Source organism: Parasteatoda tepidariorum, chromosome 5, assembly GCF_043381705.1.
Source record: "Parasteatoda tepidariorum isolate YZ-2023 chromosome 5, CAS_Ptep_4.0, whole genome shotgun sequence".
In the NCBI taxonomy this organism is placed as follows: Eukaryota; Metazoa; Arthropoda; class Arachnida; order Araneae; family Theridiidae; genus Parasteatoda; species Parasteatoda tepidariorum.
This window is the reverse complement of record NC_092208.1, coordinates 90,217,101-90,234,517: the sequence shown is the minus strand read 5'-3', so window position 1 is coordinate 90,234,517 and position 17,417 is coordinate 90,217,101. Positions and strand designations below refer to the sequence as shown.

Sequence of the window (17,417 nt, the reverse complement as noted above, 5' to 3'; positions counted from 1 at the left end):
AACCAAATACAATAATAATAAAAAAAAATCAAAGTTGTCCGAGTTGATTTTGTATAAATGTATTGTTGGAAGTATTGTGAACCGTATCTTTAGTAATTTATAAATATCTTTGAGTAGTTTTACCTTTCAGGCACATTTCTTTTATATCTTTGATCAAAATATCTGTACAACAATCTACATCTAAAATAGCAGGTATTATCATTAATTCATTGAGGAGACTGACACACGTTATATGATCTTTAAATTTTATTTCCTGGCATTTCTTCAGAGCTCCATAATGCAAGGCACCATAGAAAATTTTCTCTTCATCTGTCAAAAATTTGAAAAATAGATTTAACAAAAGCAGAAATTATTACAAGAGCTAAAAAATTTCAATCATTTATAAACAGTTTTTCATTTTAACAGTTTTCAACATATATATATCAATTTTTTAAAAGAGTAAATAGCAGTCCAGCAGGTGTTAGGATCCTTCTTGTTAAAACATAAAATCAAAATTGATCAGCGTTTAAAGTAGAAAAATATGGACACCTTTGATTTCTTGTCCAGAGGACCATAAAAATAAACAGGTGATATTTTTATTTTTTTAAAAAAAAAAAACTTTAGTTATAGAAAAATATTTTATGAGAACACAAATGGAACATATGAGTACACTGTTAACATTCGAAGAATATTGTCACCATAGTAGTTTTTTTTTGGGGGGGGGGGGGGGTTATNTTTTTTTGGGGGGGGGGGGGGGACCGTGACAATGGTCCGGAGGCCAGGTCAAATTTTTTTACAAAAAATTTATTGTTTTTATAATGATCTTTTTAAAAGAAAATTGCAAATTACTTTACTCATTATATAAACTACAAGTTTGAATAAATTTTCAAAAAACTTATAAAATATTAAAATAAGAGTTTTCATGCTTTTTGTATGTAATGTAAAACGTATCTTAAAATCAAATTTCAAGTTTTTTAAGCAAATTTCAGAAGAGATATTTTAGGGGCCTATTTATGAACAAAACAGAAAGGTTAATTTCCAAGATAAAGATTAGATAAATACTAAGATTTTAGTCATTTTTTGTTAATAAAGAGAAATATTGAATCATTCTTAAAATATTTTTTTTCTTTGAAATATATTTAAAATAGTTACTTAAAGATTTTCTGGGAAACTAAAATAAGACTTGCTTATGAGAAACTTATATTCTCCTCAACAAAAATATTTACCAAAAAAAAGAAGTCAATTTTAAACTTTAGCTATTGAGCAAAATATTGGGACAGAGTTTTATTAGTTGTAGTAAAACAATATTTTAGAAGTTAAGCAAAAATTAAAATGCATATTTATTGATGAAATCATGAATGTCAAGCATGGTTATATACTGCATTTTAAACAATGGCCTAGAAAAATTAATTTATTAAAACAATGGTTATTACCTCATATAGAGATCCAATAGTAATACATATCATTAAAAATATGATTAATAAAAAACAGCTCTCTAGCAATAGGAAAAAAATAAGGACATAAAAGGAATTTTCTTTTTTTGCTAGACAATAAAATAAATCCAAATTCTGAAAATTTGCCAAATAATATTAGCATGCAATATTTACAGCTGGTCATAATACATTCTTAAACTCAGAAAACTGAGTATGTTGTAACATGTCTTACACTAAGGTAATCAATTATAGTAGATTTGATAAGAATGAAAATCTTATCAAATCTACTATAAAAATTAGAACGTAATGAGTAAAAACTTACATTTTTAAATTATTAAAATGATTCACAACACTTACCAGGTGCCTCTAAAGGTAGGTAAAAAAGCTCAGGCCACAATCCAACAATATAGGTTATCAACATTATGGAGTATTTATGTTTCATTTTCAGCACGTCACAGGCAAATGTGATGGGTATTTCCTTATTCTGCAGCTGCTTGCAAACTTCAATAAGAACTCTGCACATTGAACATAAAGCAAAAAGAGATAAAGATGCTTTTGAAAGAATCATCTGATACATCACATTGATTAAATCAGGTAACCAATCAGAGTCTTTTAAATTAGAGTTAACAATGAGGATAGCAGAAGCAAGACAACTCTCGACCAGTGGCAAGAGTGCAGAAGGATCTTTAGTGTCTCGAAAGACGGCAATGGGATTTCTTTGAGACATAGAAAGATACTTGAGGATGTAAAGTATTACATCCCGATTATCGGTTGCCTTAGCAGCATCACTCAGTCCATTAGCAATGTAATGGATGATGAATTTAACACCATCTTCTGTGAACACAATTTGCTCTAATGTTTTGAAACAAAGAGCTACTCCTTTAGGGAAGATATCAAAACAAGAGTCCACTGTGCACTTTGGTACAGTTTCAAGGGGTGATTTCTGTTTGGTAGTATTCTTCTTATTAACATTTATTAAAACTTCCTCATTATTCATTTCAGGAGAAAAATTTCTTCCACTAGAACTCACATAATCATTATTCCAGCATAAAGAACTTATAGATCTCAATCTCGAGGCTCTTTCAGGTTTCTTCACATTATTTTTTCTATGTGGTTTCTTTTCAAAATATGACACATACTCTAAAGAATTACTTTTCACTTGCTGCTTTTCCAAACAGATTATACTAGACACAGATGATTTTTCAGAGGATCGGTTAAATTTACTATTGTTGCCTTCAAGACTGACATTAATAGAGGTTTGAGGACGTTTCAAATCTTCATTTTGTTCCAAAAGTGAGCTCTGAATGTATTCCAAAAATGGAATAGAGGAATTATCAAAAGACTTTTCAGAAATATTATTTTTTTCATGATCAACTACACCCAGTCTTTTATTATTCCGTGAGCTAGATCTGGTAATTTCTTTTATTTGAGCAGGTGATTCATTTCCATTCTTCTTTTTTGTACTCGTACATGAAGGAGATTTACAAGTTGCAGGGTTCTTTTTTTTAACTGTGACATTTTGTGGTTTGGAATTTTCAGCCAAAAGGGGCAGTTCAGATTGAGTCAAAATTCTTAACTCTTTCATTTTAGCCTTTTTGCTGTATACAAAGTTCTCATCGAATTCACATGAATCCATACGCTTACAGGATTTTCTTAAGGATTCAGTCAGAGTGCATTCGCCTGAAAAGCCAGAACAGTCTGGCACTTCAAGAGTGGATTCTCGAGACTGAAAATTTGCAAAATCATTAACAACTTGGCTACTCAGATACAATGAAGCTTCAGAATTTTCAAAACTATCTTTATGTACAGTAGAATATTTAGACACTTCGGAACAAGATTCTTGATACTGAAAATTTACAAAATCGCTGACTACCTGGCTGGAAAGATGTAATGATGTATCTGAATTTTGGGTCATTATTTGAGACTCTGGACAATCTTCAAGAAAAGTAGACTCAGATACTTCAAGAGTTGACTCTTTTGTTTGATAACTTACAAAATCTTCAACAACTTGACTGCTAAGAAACAGTGATGAATCGGAGATTTTGCTCATACTTAACTGAGTTGAGGAACAATTTTTAGGTACAATAGAGCCAGGTACATTAAGAGTTGACAGTTGAGAATGATAATTTACAAAATTATCAACTACTTGGCTACTAAGGTAAAGTGAAGCATCCAAGTTTTGGGTCCTAAAATAATCTTTAAGCACAATTTTTAAAGGTTTACATTTTTGCAGTAATGATAAACTTTGATTCGACAAAGTACCAGAGTTGGTGGAAGAAATTTCTTTGGTAATGACTGAGTCATTATTTAATGAAACACCGTGAGAAGGAAGAGTGTTAGTTTTAACAGAGTTTGTATCATCAGGTGAAGATTTTTTACCATTTGTTAAGGAATGTTCTTTATTTCCGCTATTTTTAACACAAGATTGAAATTTAACATTTGATCCAATTCTTGAGACAAAAGAGTTGCTATCTTCATTTAATTCTTGATTTGAGTAGATATTTGATGGCAAAATTTTTGAAGGTGATATATTAGCTTCTGAAACTTGTGGGCTTTCAGAATCATGATTCAAGTCAATTTGAATACATTTTTTAACATTACTAGCATCTCTTAGTTCCTTTTCTGAAACCGTTGAAATATCTTGAAGATCATTTTTATTTTGTGTTAATGATAAGCAGTCTTCATTAGAGACAACAGTTTTGCATTTATTTAATAGCTGAGAAATATTGTCATTCGCTATATCACAGATATTAGAATAGTAATTTACATTATCATCCGTAAAATTGTCACTTATATTTTCTTCTGAAGTTTTGCAAACAGCCTGAAAGTCATTTTTCAAACTATCGTTTGTTGAAGATGTCTGCTCATTGCAGACAATGTTTCTTTTTCGTAGAGGTGATAAGCAGTCCTTAATAATAATACTTAGATTTCTGCATTTATTTAATAGCTGGGGAGCAATTTCTTCTTCTGTGTGACTAGCTTTAGAATTGTAATTAATATTACCAAATGTATCATCGTCAACTAACTTAAGACAATCTATTTTGCATACTTTTGATGTTTTTTCAGCAGTTAAATCATTATCATTTAATTTCTTTTTTGAATCTTCTGGAAGACTTCCAAAGTCAATTTTTAATGAATGAGCATTGGAAAATATGGTTCTTTTTTGTATTGGAGATAAACAGTCTTCAAGGGTAATGCTCAGACCTTTACATTTTCTTAATAGCTTGACAACATTATTTTTTTCTACCTCACAGACATTAGAATTCTGGTTTATATTATTATCATTGTTAAGAGATTTCACATCAACTATTTTGCTTACAGGGTGAGAGTTTGAATCAAGCGATTCCTTATTTACAAACTTTTCTCCATTTCCAGTATGGTTTAAATTTAGTTTAGTTGGTGTTTTTAGATCGTTGACATTCTTTTCGATTACTGTGCTGTTTAAATCTAAATTCGTTTTGGGCAAAGACTTATATGAATCTCTTTTATTAAATATTTTGTCTCCAATATTAGTTCTAGTATTCACAGCACCAACACCACTTTTATAATCTGCATCAGCTTCACGCCTTGATCGAGAATTATTTTGTCTATTATTTTTTACGACAGATGTTAAAGGGTCTGTTTCAGACACGAAACAAGTTGCACAGTTGGAGATCGTTCTCTCTCGTTTGCTACTATTGAACACCAAAGGTTTACGTCCTCTTTTCTTGATTTGAGTAGAAGAATTTCTGGACAAAACACCACTTTTATTATCTGCATTAGCTTTACGCCTTGATTGAGGATTATTTTTTACAGCAGTTGTTAAATTGCTTGTTTCAGAGACAATACTATTATTGCCAGCTAACGTATTATCAATGAAAAGAGTATGCTTCTCTGTTTCTGCTTCAGGTGAGTCAGTGAACAGGTCACTAAATCTGTTTGCATCTATACCAAAGAAAAGTCGTGGAAGCACAGAACTATATGTTATGAAGCTTTTTGTAAGCCTGCTTATAGGCTCATTGTTACCAGATGATAAACACTCAAGAGATGCTGGCTCATCCATGGAAGCTTCATGTTGTGCAATATTAGCTGTTTCGCAAAAAGAAGGTATTAGGTCTAGATTTTTAAGATATTGAATTTTCGGAAATGAGTGTGACGTAGTCATTTCCTCACACCCTAAGAAGCTAGTTTCCCATTTGTCATCTACACTCTTTTCATTAGGCATGCTTTGTGAAAGAGGGAATTCCGAGTCATTCAATTCATCAGGAGACTCTGTTTTGTCAGATGATTCAGAGTCATACAATTCACCAGATGTCATTTTGTCACACATAAGACCATATAAATTTCTAAATGTTTGTGGAGAAAGGCATTGGGGAACTAGTTTTGTTTCCACATTGTTTATTAGATTGAAAGGTCCAAGCTCAATGTCTGAAAAATCTAAATCAACAGTTCTTTTGTAATTGTGTACTTCTGTTGACACATCAGAAGAGTTCATCATATTATCTTTTGTTTTCGGTGACACGTTGGAGGCCTTCATTATATTATCTTTTGCTTTTGAAGATACATTGAAGGCATTCATTATATTATCTTCTGTTTGACTAGATTCCATTTTTTGTGAGCTGAGTTCATTAGATTGATTCACCAAGACAGGATTTTCTTCGTCAGTAAATATGTTTTTTAATTTTGACACATCATTTTCAGTTCTTTCAGTTTCTACCATAATTGGATTGACATCCTCAGTACTTTTGTTTGATGGTACTGAGGAATATTTTGCTTGTTTAATGTGATCCTTTTCTGACAACTCCTCACGAAAAAATAATTCAAGGTCTGCCTCAAAACTGTCATTACCATTAACCATTACTTCATCTGTCAGTGGTTTTTGAGGCATTTCATTTTTATCAGGTAATTTTTCCATTTGACTAGACACTTGAACATTATCTGATACTTGTTTTGAGTTCTCAACTTCAACGTTACTCAAAGAATTTGCGAGAAAATTGAATTCAGAAATGTCAGAGACTTTCTTTTCAACAAAGTCAGAAAAGTTCAATTCAGGAAAGAATTTATCATTACAAGCTGGATCTGAGGCATCAAATATATCATTTGATGCTTTGATTATTTCTGTTTCATTTCTATATGATAGAGTTGATTCATCTATTTTACCTAAAGAAAAAAAAGAATTATGTAAATTAAAATTTAAAAAACTAAATAATTTCTCACAACACTTGTATGCATTACATAAAACTAAAGCATCACAGTTTAAATATATTATTTTTTTTTAACTGACATCAGAAATACCTAACTTTTACTACAAGAAACAACTTTTTTACTATAAGAAACAAATATTCGCAAATGCCTCTTCTGATCATATAATTTCAAGCTTTGCTGGAATCTTTTTACAAATAAAAACATATAAAAAAATTATTGTATTAGGTACAAAAAATTAAACACTATTTAAATTTCATATAACAGGAATATCAACATTATTTTTAAGTTTTAAGCATAGCTTAGTATCAATTATATATAAATAAATTCAATATAATTCTATTAGCCTTCAAAATTTACTGACAAAAAGATTAAAAATTTAATATTAAAAAAATTTTTTTGTTAATTTTTAAAATTAAATTCAGAAATATAATTTAAATGATATAGTTTCAGAAAATTTTATTCTATTGTAGATGACATTGTTTTTAAACACCTAAACTATGATTAGAAATTTTTTTGGAAATCATTTTTCAAAATTGTTTTAAAAATGAGCATTGAGTAATTTTAACCTCTTTCATTGCAGAACTCTTATAAATCAATATTTCTTTTTTTTTTGGAGGAAATAATGTNATTTTTTTTTTTTTTGGAAGAAATAATGTACACTATCCTGATATATACACAGTAAAAACTTAAAAAATAACTTATAGATTTTTTTTAATGCTGGAAAAAAATATCTAAAAAAGCTAGACCAGCACATTCGGACTGCTAGTTAAGGCGTGTTTGAAAGTTTCATTTGTACTGATTGGTGAAAATACTAAGTTAATCTAACAACAACAACAAAAAATCTTTGAACATCTGTTATTTTAATTGCTTATCTAAAACAATTTTTTGAAGTTTAACAGACTGGTTCGACTCTTTAAGATTGTTAAATCATATGCTATTGAAACACTAGTAAAGACAATTAATTTACAAGAATTTATTTTACTAAAACCTGCTTTGGAAGAAAATAACTACATATATTTAACAAGGCTTTCAATTCTATACAAAAATAGAAATTAAACGTTACCTTTTGCAGCAAGTGACAGTGCATCTCTTGGAGTTTTGCAGAAAGTGACATCTACTGATGAAAAAGCCAATGGCTGTTCATTAATCATCTCGTCTGATGAGCTTGAAGTATTTTTGTCAATCACTTTTGAGTTTGATTGGGCATCTACCAAATCCTTATTTTTGTGGAAGGAAACAGCAGAACTTGAAACTATGTTATCTTCTAGAACAATACGCTCAGTTGAGTTTTTATCTTCAGAAGCATCATATAAATCTGGAAATAATTCTTGTGAACTAATAGATAAACACTCTTCATCCACAACAGCAGTGTGAATGCTGTTGCGTTTTTTTAGTGTAGTCTCACTTAAAGTTTTAGTTGGCAAATCAGTATTATCATCATTTACAACAGAGCTGATTAGCTTATTACTTGATATGTTTGATGTATCATGTCCAATAGCTGAATCAAACAATACATCTTGTAATTCGATTAATGGATCATTGCTAGATGTAACAGTTAGAGCTCTTTTGTCTATATCTTCCTTTTGTACATCAACTAATGGCACTTTTTCAATTATTTCGACTGTGTTGTCATCACAAAACATTTCTATGGACGGCACAAAGTTATCACTATTTCTTGGACTTTGTTTCTTTTTATTTAAAGTCGAAGTCTCATCTGAGGTTGAAGAATTATTTCTATCAATATGAGGAGAGGCAATTACCTTTTCAGAAGATTTAGGCTCCCAAGTTGAATATGAGCAGGTTGGTGCAGGAGGAAAGTAATCAAAGGAAAATGAATGTTCATCTACTAAAACTGCATCACTAATGTCATGTCCTATTTTAGAATCAGACATCCTATCTGATTCTAAGACTTTGATTTCCAAACCCTTTTTATTTTCTGATGAATCACTGAATGAACAGATTTGACTACTGGTACTTCGAACTAAATTTCTTGTACTGAAGTCTTCTTTTAAAGTTAGACCATCAGCTGTATTTGCTGAAATAACTAAATGATTATCTTTCTGAGCATTAACTGAGTGTGTATTTTGTTGTTGAGCAGATTTAATATCAGCGACCTTACTACTTTTTGTTAAATCTAAGCCATTTGACTCAAGAGATGAATCAGGGGAAAGCAATTTTTTGTCTTTTATGACTGGTTCAGTAATATCATGTCCAATGTTTGAATCAATTGCATTATATGAACATTCTTGTAAAACAGAGTCTTTTAATTTTGCATCATCTTGTTTACTTGATGAATTCAAGGAAATCTTAAATGAAAAATTTGAATTTACAGCATCAAAAGAGCTCTTAAATTCTTCTATGTCAGTTTTAGAAGGAGAATCATTTGAAGATTCATACTCAATTGGAAACCACTTAGCAACGGATTCTTCTGTTTCAGTCATATCTACTTCATCTTCACAATCCACAATTTCTTCATTTTTAATATTGTCTCTATTTTTATGACTGTTACCATTCAGGAGATCTATTGAACTATTTTTGATACTTCCTGTAGATGATAAACAAACAAAAGGCATATTTTTATTTTTGATGTCACTATTAGAGACATTTTGGGTATCAGAACAGTAATCAAAGTTTTTTGCAGTGACTACAGATATACAATCATCTGAAGAGTCAATCTGAATCCATTTAGCATTGGATTCACCAGCATTCGATAGACTAGCTTGATCTTTGGAATCAGTTATATCTTGTTCACTTAAATAATCTTGATTACCACTGCTATGACTAGACTTGGCTGACTCACTTTTATCAGCTACTTTTAAAGAGTTACGTTTATCACAGGATGAATTAACAAGAGGATCTGTCTTGCCTTTAGAAAAACTTTGAAAATTAAAAGAGCCGTCAAATTTTTTAACAGCGATATCGGAAGCAGAATCATTAGAAATCTCACAATCAATTTGAGCACATTTAGAAGTAGATTTTACAGTTCTTATCTCATTAGCTTGGTCTACAGAATGAAAAGTTTTATGGTGTTCAAAAAGGCCTTGTATCGGAGATGTTTGACTAATTTCAACAATTTTCTCCGAACAATCCTTAGTTATTTTTTGAGATTTGCACTGGAAGGATGAGAAATCAATACTTCCAATATGTTCAGTAATATCACTAGGGAGAGCTTTATCAAGAGCGTGAGAATTCACACCAGCTTCACCATGTTTAAATGAAATCATATCATTGTCAGCAAGTTTAGTGTGAGTAGTTAGACTATCCTTGCCATAAATGTTTTTTTCTGGAAAGCTAGCTGCCATTTTCATGTTTTTATCATCATGTGATGGGTAATTAATGTCTTCAGAATCGGAAATGTCAGTATTTATAAATAATTCAGGAGAATCATCATCCCGCACTTCCTTTTCAGCACACATTGAATTAAATTTTACTGTGGAATCTATTTTTTCCTTCACGTTAGTTTCTGGCACACATTGTGGCGATTTTATAAAACAGGTGCTTCCTTTTTCATTTTCTAAATGTTTCTTTTCTAATGCATATATTGAGTCATAAGATTTAACCTCATCAGATGCATTTAATTTTTCAGAATTGATAATTTTAATTTCTTTGTTGGAGATCTTCGATTTTTTAAATTTACATTTGCTTGTGGTATTCTGAGTCATACTCAAACTGTTTTTGCGGCAATCAGTTTTTATTACCGATAATTTATCAATGTGACTAGGATAGAGAGAAGCGTCCAAATTATCACACATCTTTTGATACAAATTAATTTTAATAGGAGAAGCCAATGATGGAATATTATCATCAGTATATAAGGCTACCTGATTATTATCAATGATCTCCTCTTGAAATTCAGCTGATATGAGAATAGAATTGGATGCCTGATCATCAGCTAATGTCTGAAGACTGTGTTCATCCACATCAACTTGTGAAATCGTCTCACATTCACGGGATTTCTTATCGTCATTAATTTGACTTTTATGTCTATGATCTGGTATTTCATTCATAGGCTGCCATTTGGATTTTTTATTCCCACAAACATCATATGAATTTGAATCTAACATATTGAAATTAGGAGAAGAATGACACCCGCTAAAACTAACAGAACTCTTCTTATTTTTATCAGATTGAATATGTAGTTCTGACTTAAAAGTTTCAGATGAATTTAGAATATTAGAAGATGACTGGTCAGAACCCTCATGTGAGCCTAAGCACTTTCTTTTTTTAGTAATATGGCGAGTGGCTGGAGTATAGGGAGATTGGTCACTTACATACATTTCAATATGTTTTAATGACTTAGATTTTTCATTTGAACGCTTTTTTATCTTCAGAGCAAATTGAGGATTTGGTTTTATAATATCATAAGCAAATTTAGGGTTGCTTTTATCAGAAAAATGAGAGTTCTTTAGATTTTTCAAAACTTTAATGTGACTTTTTTTCCATAATGATAATATATTGAATTTTTTACGTCCTGCAACTAGTTTTGTAGAAATATTGCTAATTTCAAATAATTCAGATCCAGTCTGCATTTCAGAAGAATACATTTCTTCATTTTCAGCTGTGAATTCAGATTTTTGAACATTTCGTCCCGGCGTGTCTTCCATCGAATAAGGCAAACTATAAATATTTTTATCACATGAAGAAGATAATAAGTCCACAGATTCAGTTTTTTTCTTCAGTAAATTTCTGTTTTTAGTTTTAGAGTGCAGTTTTTTCCTAGATTCAAAGGTTTCCTGATTCTTTTTAAAACAATCAAGTAAGCCTATATTTTGAAAAGATGACCTTTTTTCTGTAGGATCTAAATAAATAAGAAAAAAAATTAAATAATGTAAATTTCATGCAAAATGTCACGTTATATAGAAATTTTTTTTAAAAAAAATACATAGAAGGAACTGAAATCAAATTAATTTTAAGTAACTTGCGAAATTAAATAAAAATAGATTATTTGAGTATCACAAGTTACTAGAACATAATAGCTACCTGGTAATATTGATTTAAGTTATTTAAAGTTAAAAGCAATAATTCTAACAATATAACCTTGGTTCGTTTCTGACTGATAAAATAATCTAAATATGTATATATTAGAATTATAGTACCTGTTAAAAACAATTATTATTTTTTTTCCTGGTTGGTTCCTGTTAGCTTACAAAAAATGGCCTTAATACAAAATAATATAAAAAATCAAATGCTTTCCATCAAATATTTTTTAGGTTATAATTCTAAATAAATTTACTGCACACATAAACAAATAGCAAAACATCTCTACATATTTTGACATAGTTCTACATATTTTTTTATTTAAAGCAATTAACAGAAGAAATTTATATGTAATTACTATATGTTAAGATTCATCTTATTATTATTATAAAAAATTTAAAAGCATATACAATCTAGGCATATAAAAAAATAATGTTTACTAATATGTCCCTTACAAAAAGCCACAATTCTCAATGATTCTCACTAAATATAGTTTTTTTTTGCTTTCAAATATGTAAAACAATTTATATGAGGATGGAGGATAATGACTTCGACGGTTCTTTTATAAACCATTTTAAGTTGATTTAGTACGGTTAGCACAAATAAAAAACCAGTGTATAGTTTTTTTTTTCTCTTAATAAATCTGTATCCATACTCCATTAAAATATGATGCTGCTGAATATAAGCTAAAACAAGTGATATTCATGTCAGCGTCTAAAAATGCTTCTTTTACACTTGAAATGCAATTTCTTTCTTACTTTTACAAATCTTTTATGAATTTTTCTAATTAAAAAATATATATATTACTGATATATATATATTATTAATATAAATACTTTATTAGCAAAGGAAGTTTGAAAAGTTGTATTTAATACTAAAATAATTATTATCACTATACCGTTATGTAGAATAAAGCGACAGTAAAATTAAGCAAAAAGTATTAAAGTATGTTTATTAGTATGAAATACATAGTTTTTGTGGTCGCTGAGGGGAATTAATTTGTATAAATTTTGTACAAATTAAAAGGTGTGGTGAAAAGAGAACCTTGCATAAAAGAAAACGACTGAGGCAATAGTTTCGTTATTGATAAATGCTGCTGTGTTTAAATTCCAACGGGTCTATGAAAAAGTGCACAAGAAGTGTTAACATGCAAAATTAATTGAAATTCAGCTAATCTAAAAAAGTTGGGTAATGTCGAGTTTTGCTGCCAGTACAATACATTATTGCATTTTTTATTTTTTTAATTTAGTATAATTCTATATTTTTATAACAAAATGCAGTATTCAATGGCAAAATGACAACAATTACCCCAATAGAAATGACACCATGCATTTTCGCAAAACTGAATGATTGGTGTCATCGATTAAGTTTGGTGGGTAAGAAGGATCATTAAGACAGCTGAAGGACGTGAGATCCATGCTTATCCAAAGAAAAGCTTGCAACAACCTCATCATGTTTGCCAATCCTAAACACAACAAACTGTGTTTACCTAAAGAAAAACCAAGCAATAGAGTACAAATGGCACACTTAGCATTCCTAAAATCGTAGAAGGTGCAAATCATTAAATGTAAAGAGTAAAAATAGCCTATTTTTTTTATGTTCTAACAGTGTTTAAAAGAACAAACTGTTAATGCTGCATCATGGGTAAGCCTTTTGTCAGCCACATACCTCTTTGCTCTATTGAGACTTTGGCAAAGCACAACATCCGAAGAGGGAACTCTCAATCAAGATCTTGCTCCAGCCGGTGAGACCATGTTGAAATCGGGCTATAAAGACTGGTGGGTGATACCAACTTCAGCACTAAAGACGGTGATAAAATATGGACATTTATATATGATCCAAAGACAATGCGTCAAAGTGCAACGGGCACGGTCAGAATCAGAAAAAATATAGATATGTCTGTTTCGACTTCAACATAGTATTTCACCCTAAGTGAACCGTGATGGCTCTGGGGATAGAGCGTTCTCCTTCCAATGAGGTGAACTGGGCTCGAATCCCGCCCATGGCGGGTCGATACGAATTCCACATCAGGCTTGCACCGACCACAGTGCTGGCGTGAAATATCCCAAGTGGTAGAAGGATCACGGGTTAGAGTCCCCTTGCTGTCAGGATAACCGTGGGAGGTTCTCGTGGTCTTCCTCTCCATGTAACGCTAATATGTGTTAGTTCCATCTAAAAGCCCCCCACAAAGGTTAATTTCTCCCAATACTTGATCCAGGAGTTCCCTTGTTTTCTGGATTGGGCTCAGAATGACAAGATGATGGAGTTGAACACTAGTAGTCGCAGATCCAAAAATTGGGCCGGCTGTTCGATGGTGGTTATAAAATAAAATAAAAAGAACCAACAGTAAATTCTGTATACTACTTTGATGTTCAGGTAAGATAAAAGAAACTGGTCAACCAAAAGTGAAAGCACTCTGCTAAATGACTGTTACATCATGGCCATTTGCTGGTCATGAGTATTCTTTTCTGTAACAAGTTTCTTTTGAAGCCCAACATGACAATACTGCCATAATCCAGGCCTAGCTCTGAGCAACTTCTCTCTGCCCTGAGGAACAAAATTCAGATTCCACTAAAAATGTTTTAACAACATGGCTAACAGTAGGTTTAAAATAGGCTTCTTCCAGTGATCATGTGTGAGAGTCTGAGCAAAAAATGTGCCTGTGCTAAGTGAGATTAGATGGACGGATTATGAAGATAGCTTCGAAGATTATTAACACTTTGTGCCAACATATCACTTTTCTTAAAAAACAAAACAAAAAACATAACCTTGTATAAGTTGAATCTATGTGGCTTACTTAAGCCTCAGCTTATACTAATTATAAAATACTCTCAAAACAACATTCTGGAATAATATAAAGATTTAAAATCTTTTGACATTTCTAGTGTGGTGTTTTGTCGATTAAGTTAGTCATAGGAGGCTTAGTACAAGGACTTCCAGAGGACATAATGGATGTGGGAGAGTACAAGCAAAACATTTATAATAGAGTTATCTAATATATCTCATATCTAATTTCAAATTCCTTTCCTTTTTTAATGTAGAGTAATGAGTATGAGCAAAACATTTGCTTATAGTCTCATAATACCTAATTCTTTTTTAAATATAAAGCATATTTTAAAATCCTTATTTTTTTTTATTAAGGAAACTATATAAAAGAGATTCAATGGGAAAATTATAAATACTAAAGAATAAATAAGTTCTATCAGGTATGGAAAAGAGGAAACTTTAAGCCCTTTGAAAATAATCACAAATATAGTTCAAATATTTCTTCTTTTTTTTAATATATATATAACAATGTAATTAAAATATATTATAAATTTTAAAGACATACCTATTTCTATGTTTAATAACTAAAAAAGTTAAAAAATAGCGAAGAAAAGAAAAAAAAAACAGGTTTTCTAATATATGTTTAAAATGCAAAATGGAAATTAGATCAATAATTTCTGAGATCTCCAATGAACTAAGTTAAAAACAAAGTTTTGTAAAAAATGTAAATGAAGTTTCCTATTTTTGCATCAAAAGTGGGGACATTAAAAAATTATTTTAACACTTCATTTTACAATTACTTCTCATATGCAACAAACATAGTTAAAATAAAGAAAAAAAAGTTAAATTTTATGAAAAGTAGAGAAAACATTTTCAGTTTATCATGTATTTTTTAAATATGAGCTAAATATCTTTAAAAAGAAATCAGATAAGTATTTTAATGAAAATAATAAAAAAAAATTAAGAATAAAATAGAAAAATTAAAATATAGAGAAAAAACAAACAAATTAAATTTAAAAAAAAAAGGATTTAATAAAGTGAACATTTTGATCAGCATTTGTTTATGTTTTAATTAACCAGTGAAATATTTCTTTCTTTCAAAAATTAACTTTTATTTATTTATTTATTATTTTTTTGCAGTTGCAATTCAAAAAAAATTTTTTTACACATAATGATCAAGCAAATAATAAATAAAAATCAGACTACAAATAATGCAGTACTGTTTTCGCTGAGAGCTTGTTCTGCTTAAAATATAGTCTTTAGAACATAAATATTGGTAAAAAATTAATTTTAAAAAAAAAAAAAAAACCTCATGAAAATGGGATTTTTTTGGTGTTTTATTTTAAGTCTAAAATTAATTTTTTACTTTAAAAATATTAAACAAATTCTATTCATATGCAAAAAGGTGAAATTATCGATAGTCAAAACATTAAAATTTATGGAATAACATGCCTCATAATTATACCACTGTAACACAAAATAATTAACTTTTAGGATAGAGAATACACATGTACTCTTTTATTTGTGATGATTTAGGAAACTAAAAGAGTGGCACAACATTATCCTTCAAGTAATTTTAATACTTCTTAGATTTTATTTTAGTCTAGAAATTTACCAAAATGCACATTTGAAATCATAAGTTTTATTGGGAGGAGGTAATTAGGATAAATTATAGCTTAAAAAAAGACTAACTTTGAATTTTTTTGGTGTATTTTATTTCTGGATTTAAAAAAAAAAATCAAATGGTTTTTTTTTAGCAAAGAAAAAAAAAATTTTTCTGCCTAAAAAAAAAAAAAAAAAACGAAAAAAATATTTTTAATAACAATCATGTCATTCAATAAGGCCAAATTGGAAGATATGCTACACTACTGTGAATGGTTGCCTTACCTGATATACAAGAAATTTGCCTAAATGCTCTGAGCTATCATCTCACTATTTAGGTATCCACCGAAAGGTAAAGGTTTCTAAAAGAATTGATTAGTATAAGTTGAAGAAAAAAATGACCAAGCTTTATTAAAATATAATTAGTAGGCTTAAGTGGGGAAATTAAAATATTATGTTGACCTTCCCCTCTTGTCAGCAAAAGTTAGCAATTGTCCCCCTCGTTTTTGTAAGATTGATGAAAAAGAAAAAAAATTTTTTTTAGAAGAATACGCCTTATTATCTTATTGTCATTATATATTGCTCAAATATAGAATGAGCAATAAGAAAGCTAAAAACTTAAAAAATTAATCTAATGATCGAATCATCACATACTAGAATCTTAATGGATCAAGAGCATAACCCTAACTTTAAATATGCTAACTAGTTTTGATCATATTTTTAAGGTACAAAATCAAATAGAAATTCTCTAAATAAACATAACTTTTCTTGCAAATTAGGATTTCTGACCCTCAAAATATGGGGATAGACTGCAATCTCACAAAATATAGTGTACAATAGTTTAAGCAATAGAGTGGTCAAAAGTTTGAGCTCATGATAGTTAACTTCCATTTGGCGTATTTAAATACTTCTCCAGGGCTAATAAAACAAGTTGAATGGGTTTTAACACAATTGTACAACTTGTATATATACTCAAAGCTAATTCCATTTGAAAATTATTCATCACTTTAACTAATTAATTTATTATTTTAATTAAATAATTTAATAATGGTCAAAACAAATTTTTGTTGTAGGGTAAACAAATTTGTACAAAATTTTAATACATGTAAGTTCAAATGATAAAATCTAATTTTTAAAAAATAAAAGTTTAAAAATACAACTTCTTAGCAACTGCCTAACACGCAATTTTCAATGTGATGACAACTTTTTTCAAGAAAATGTTTTTGAAAAAAATTCTTGATGAAAAACACCTAAAATATTTTTTTCACAAAATTTCAACCATAACTACGATTAGAAGGCCATGGCATAACAACAGATCATAGCTCCTATGACGAAAACATTTTTTTTAAAAATTTATGAGCTAATTTTCTTAACTTGATGTAATTAGAAAGTAAAAAGTCAACATTGTATGATTAGGCTATTAAAATACATATATTACAAATAATATATATATATAACAGTAGGTTTAAAATAGGC

General features: G+C 29.6%; 1 protein-coding gene across 7 annotated transcripts in view; it reads right to left on the bottom strand.

Annotated features, from left to right (window-relative positions):
• The window catches only part of LOC107449294 (serine-rich adhesin for platelets), a 38,523-nt gene that overhangs the window by 6,468 nt on the left and 14,638 nt on the right, over positions 1–17,417 (bottom strand). For 4 of the 7 annotated variants that reach the window (XM_043047084.2, XM_043047085.2, XM_043047087.2 and 1 more), the window contains exons 5-7: positions 7,660–11,394; positions 1,770–6,551; positions 124–309 (exon numbers count right to left, since the gene is read on the bottom strand). In XM_043047084.2, the coding sequence (XP_042903018.1) occupies positions 124–309; positions 1,770–6,551; positions 7,660–11,394 (8,703 nt within the window). Of the gene's footprint in view, positions 1–123; positions 310–1,769; positions 6,552–7,659; positions 11,395–16,226; positions 16,304–17,417 lie in introns of all 7 variants that reach the window. The other 3 variants (XM_071180764.1, XM_071180763.1, XM_071180765.1) reach the window with 1 other exon arrangement.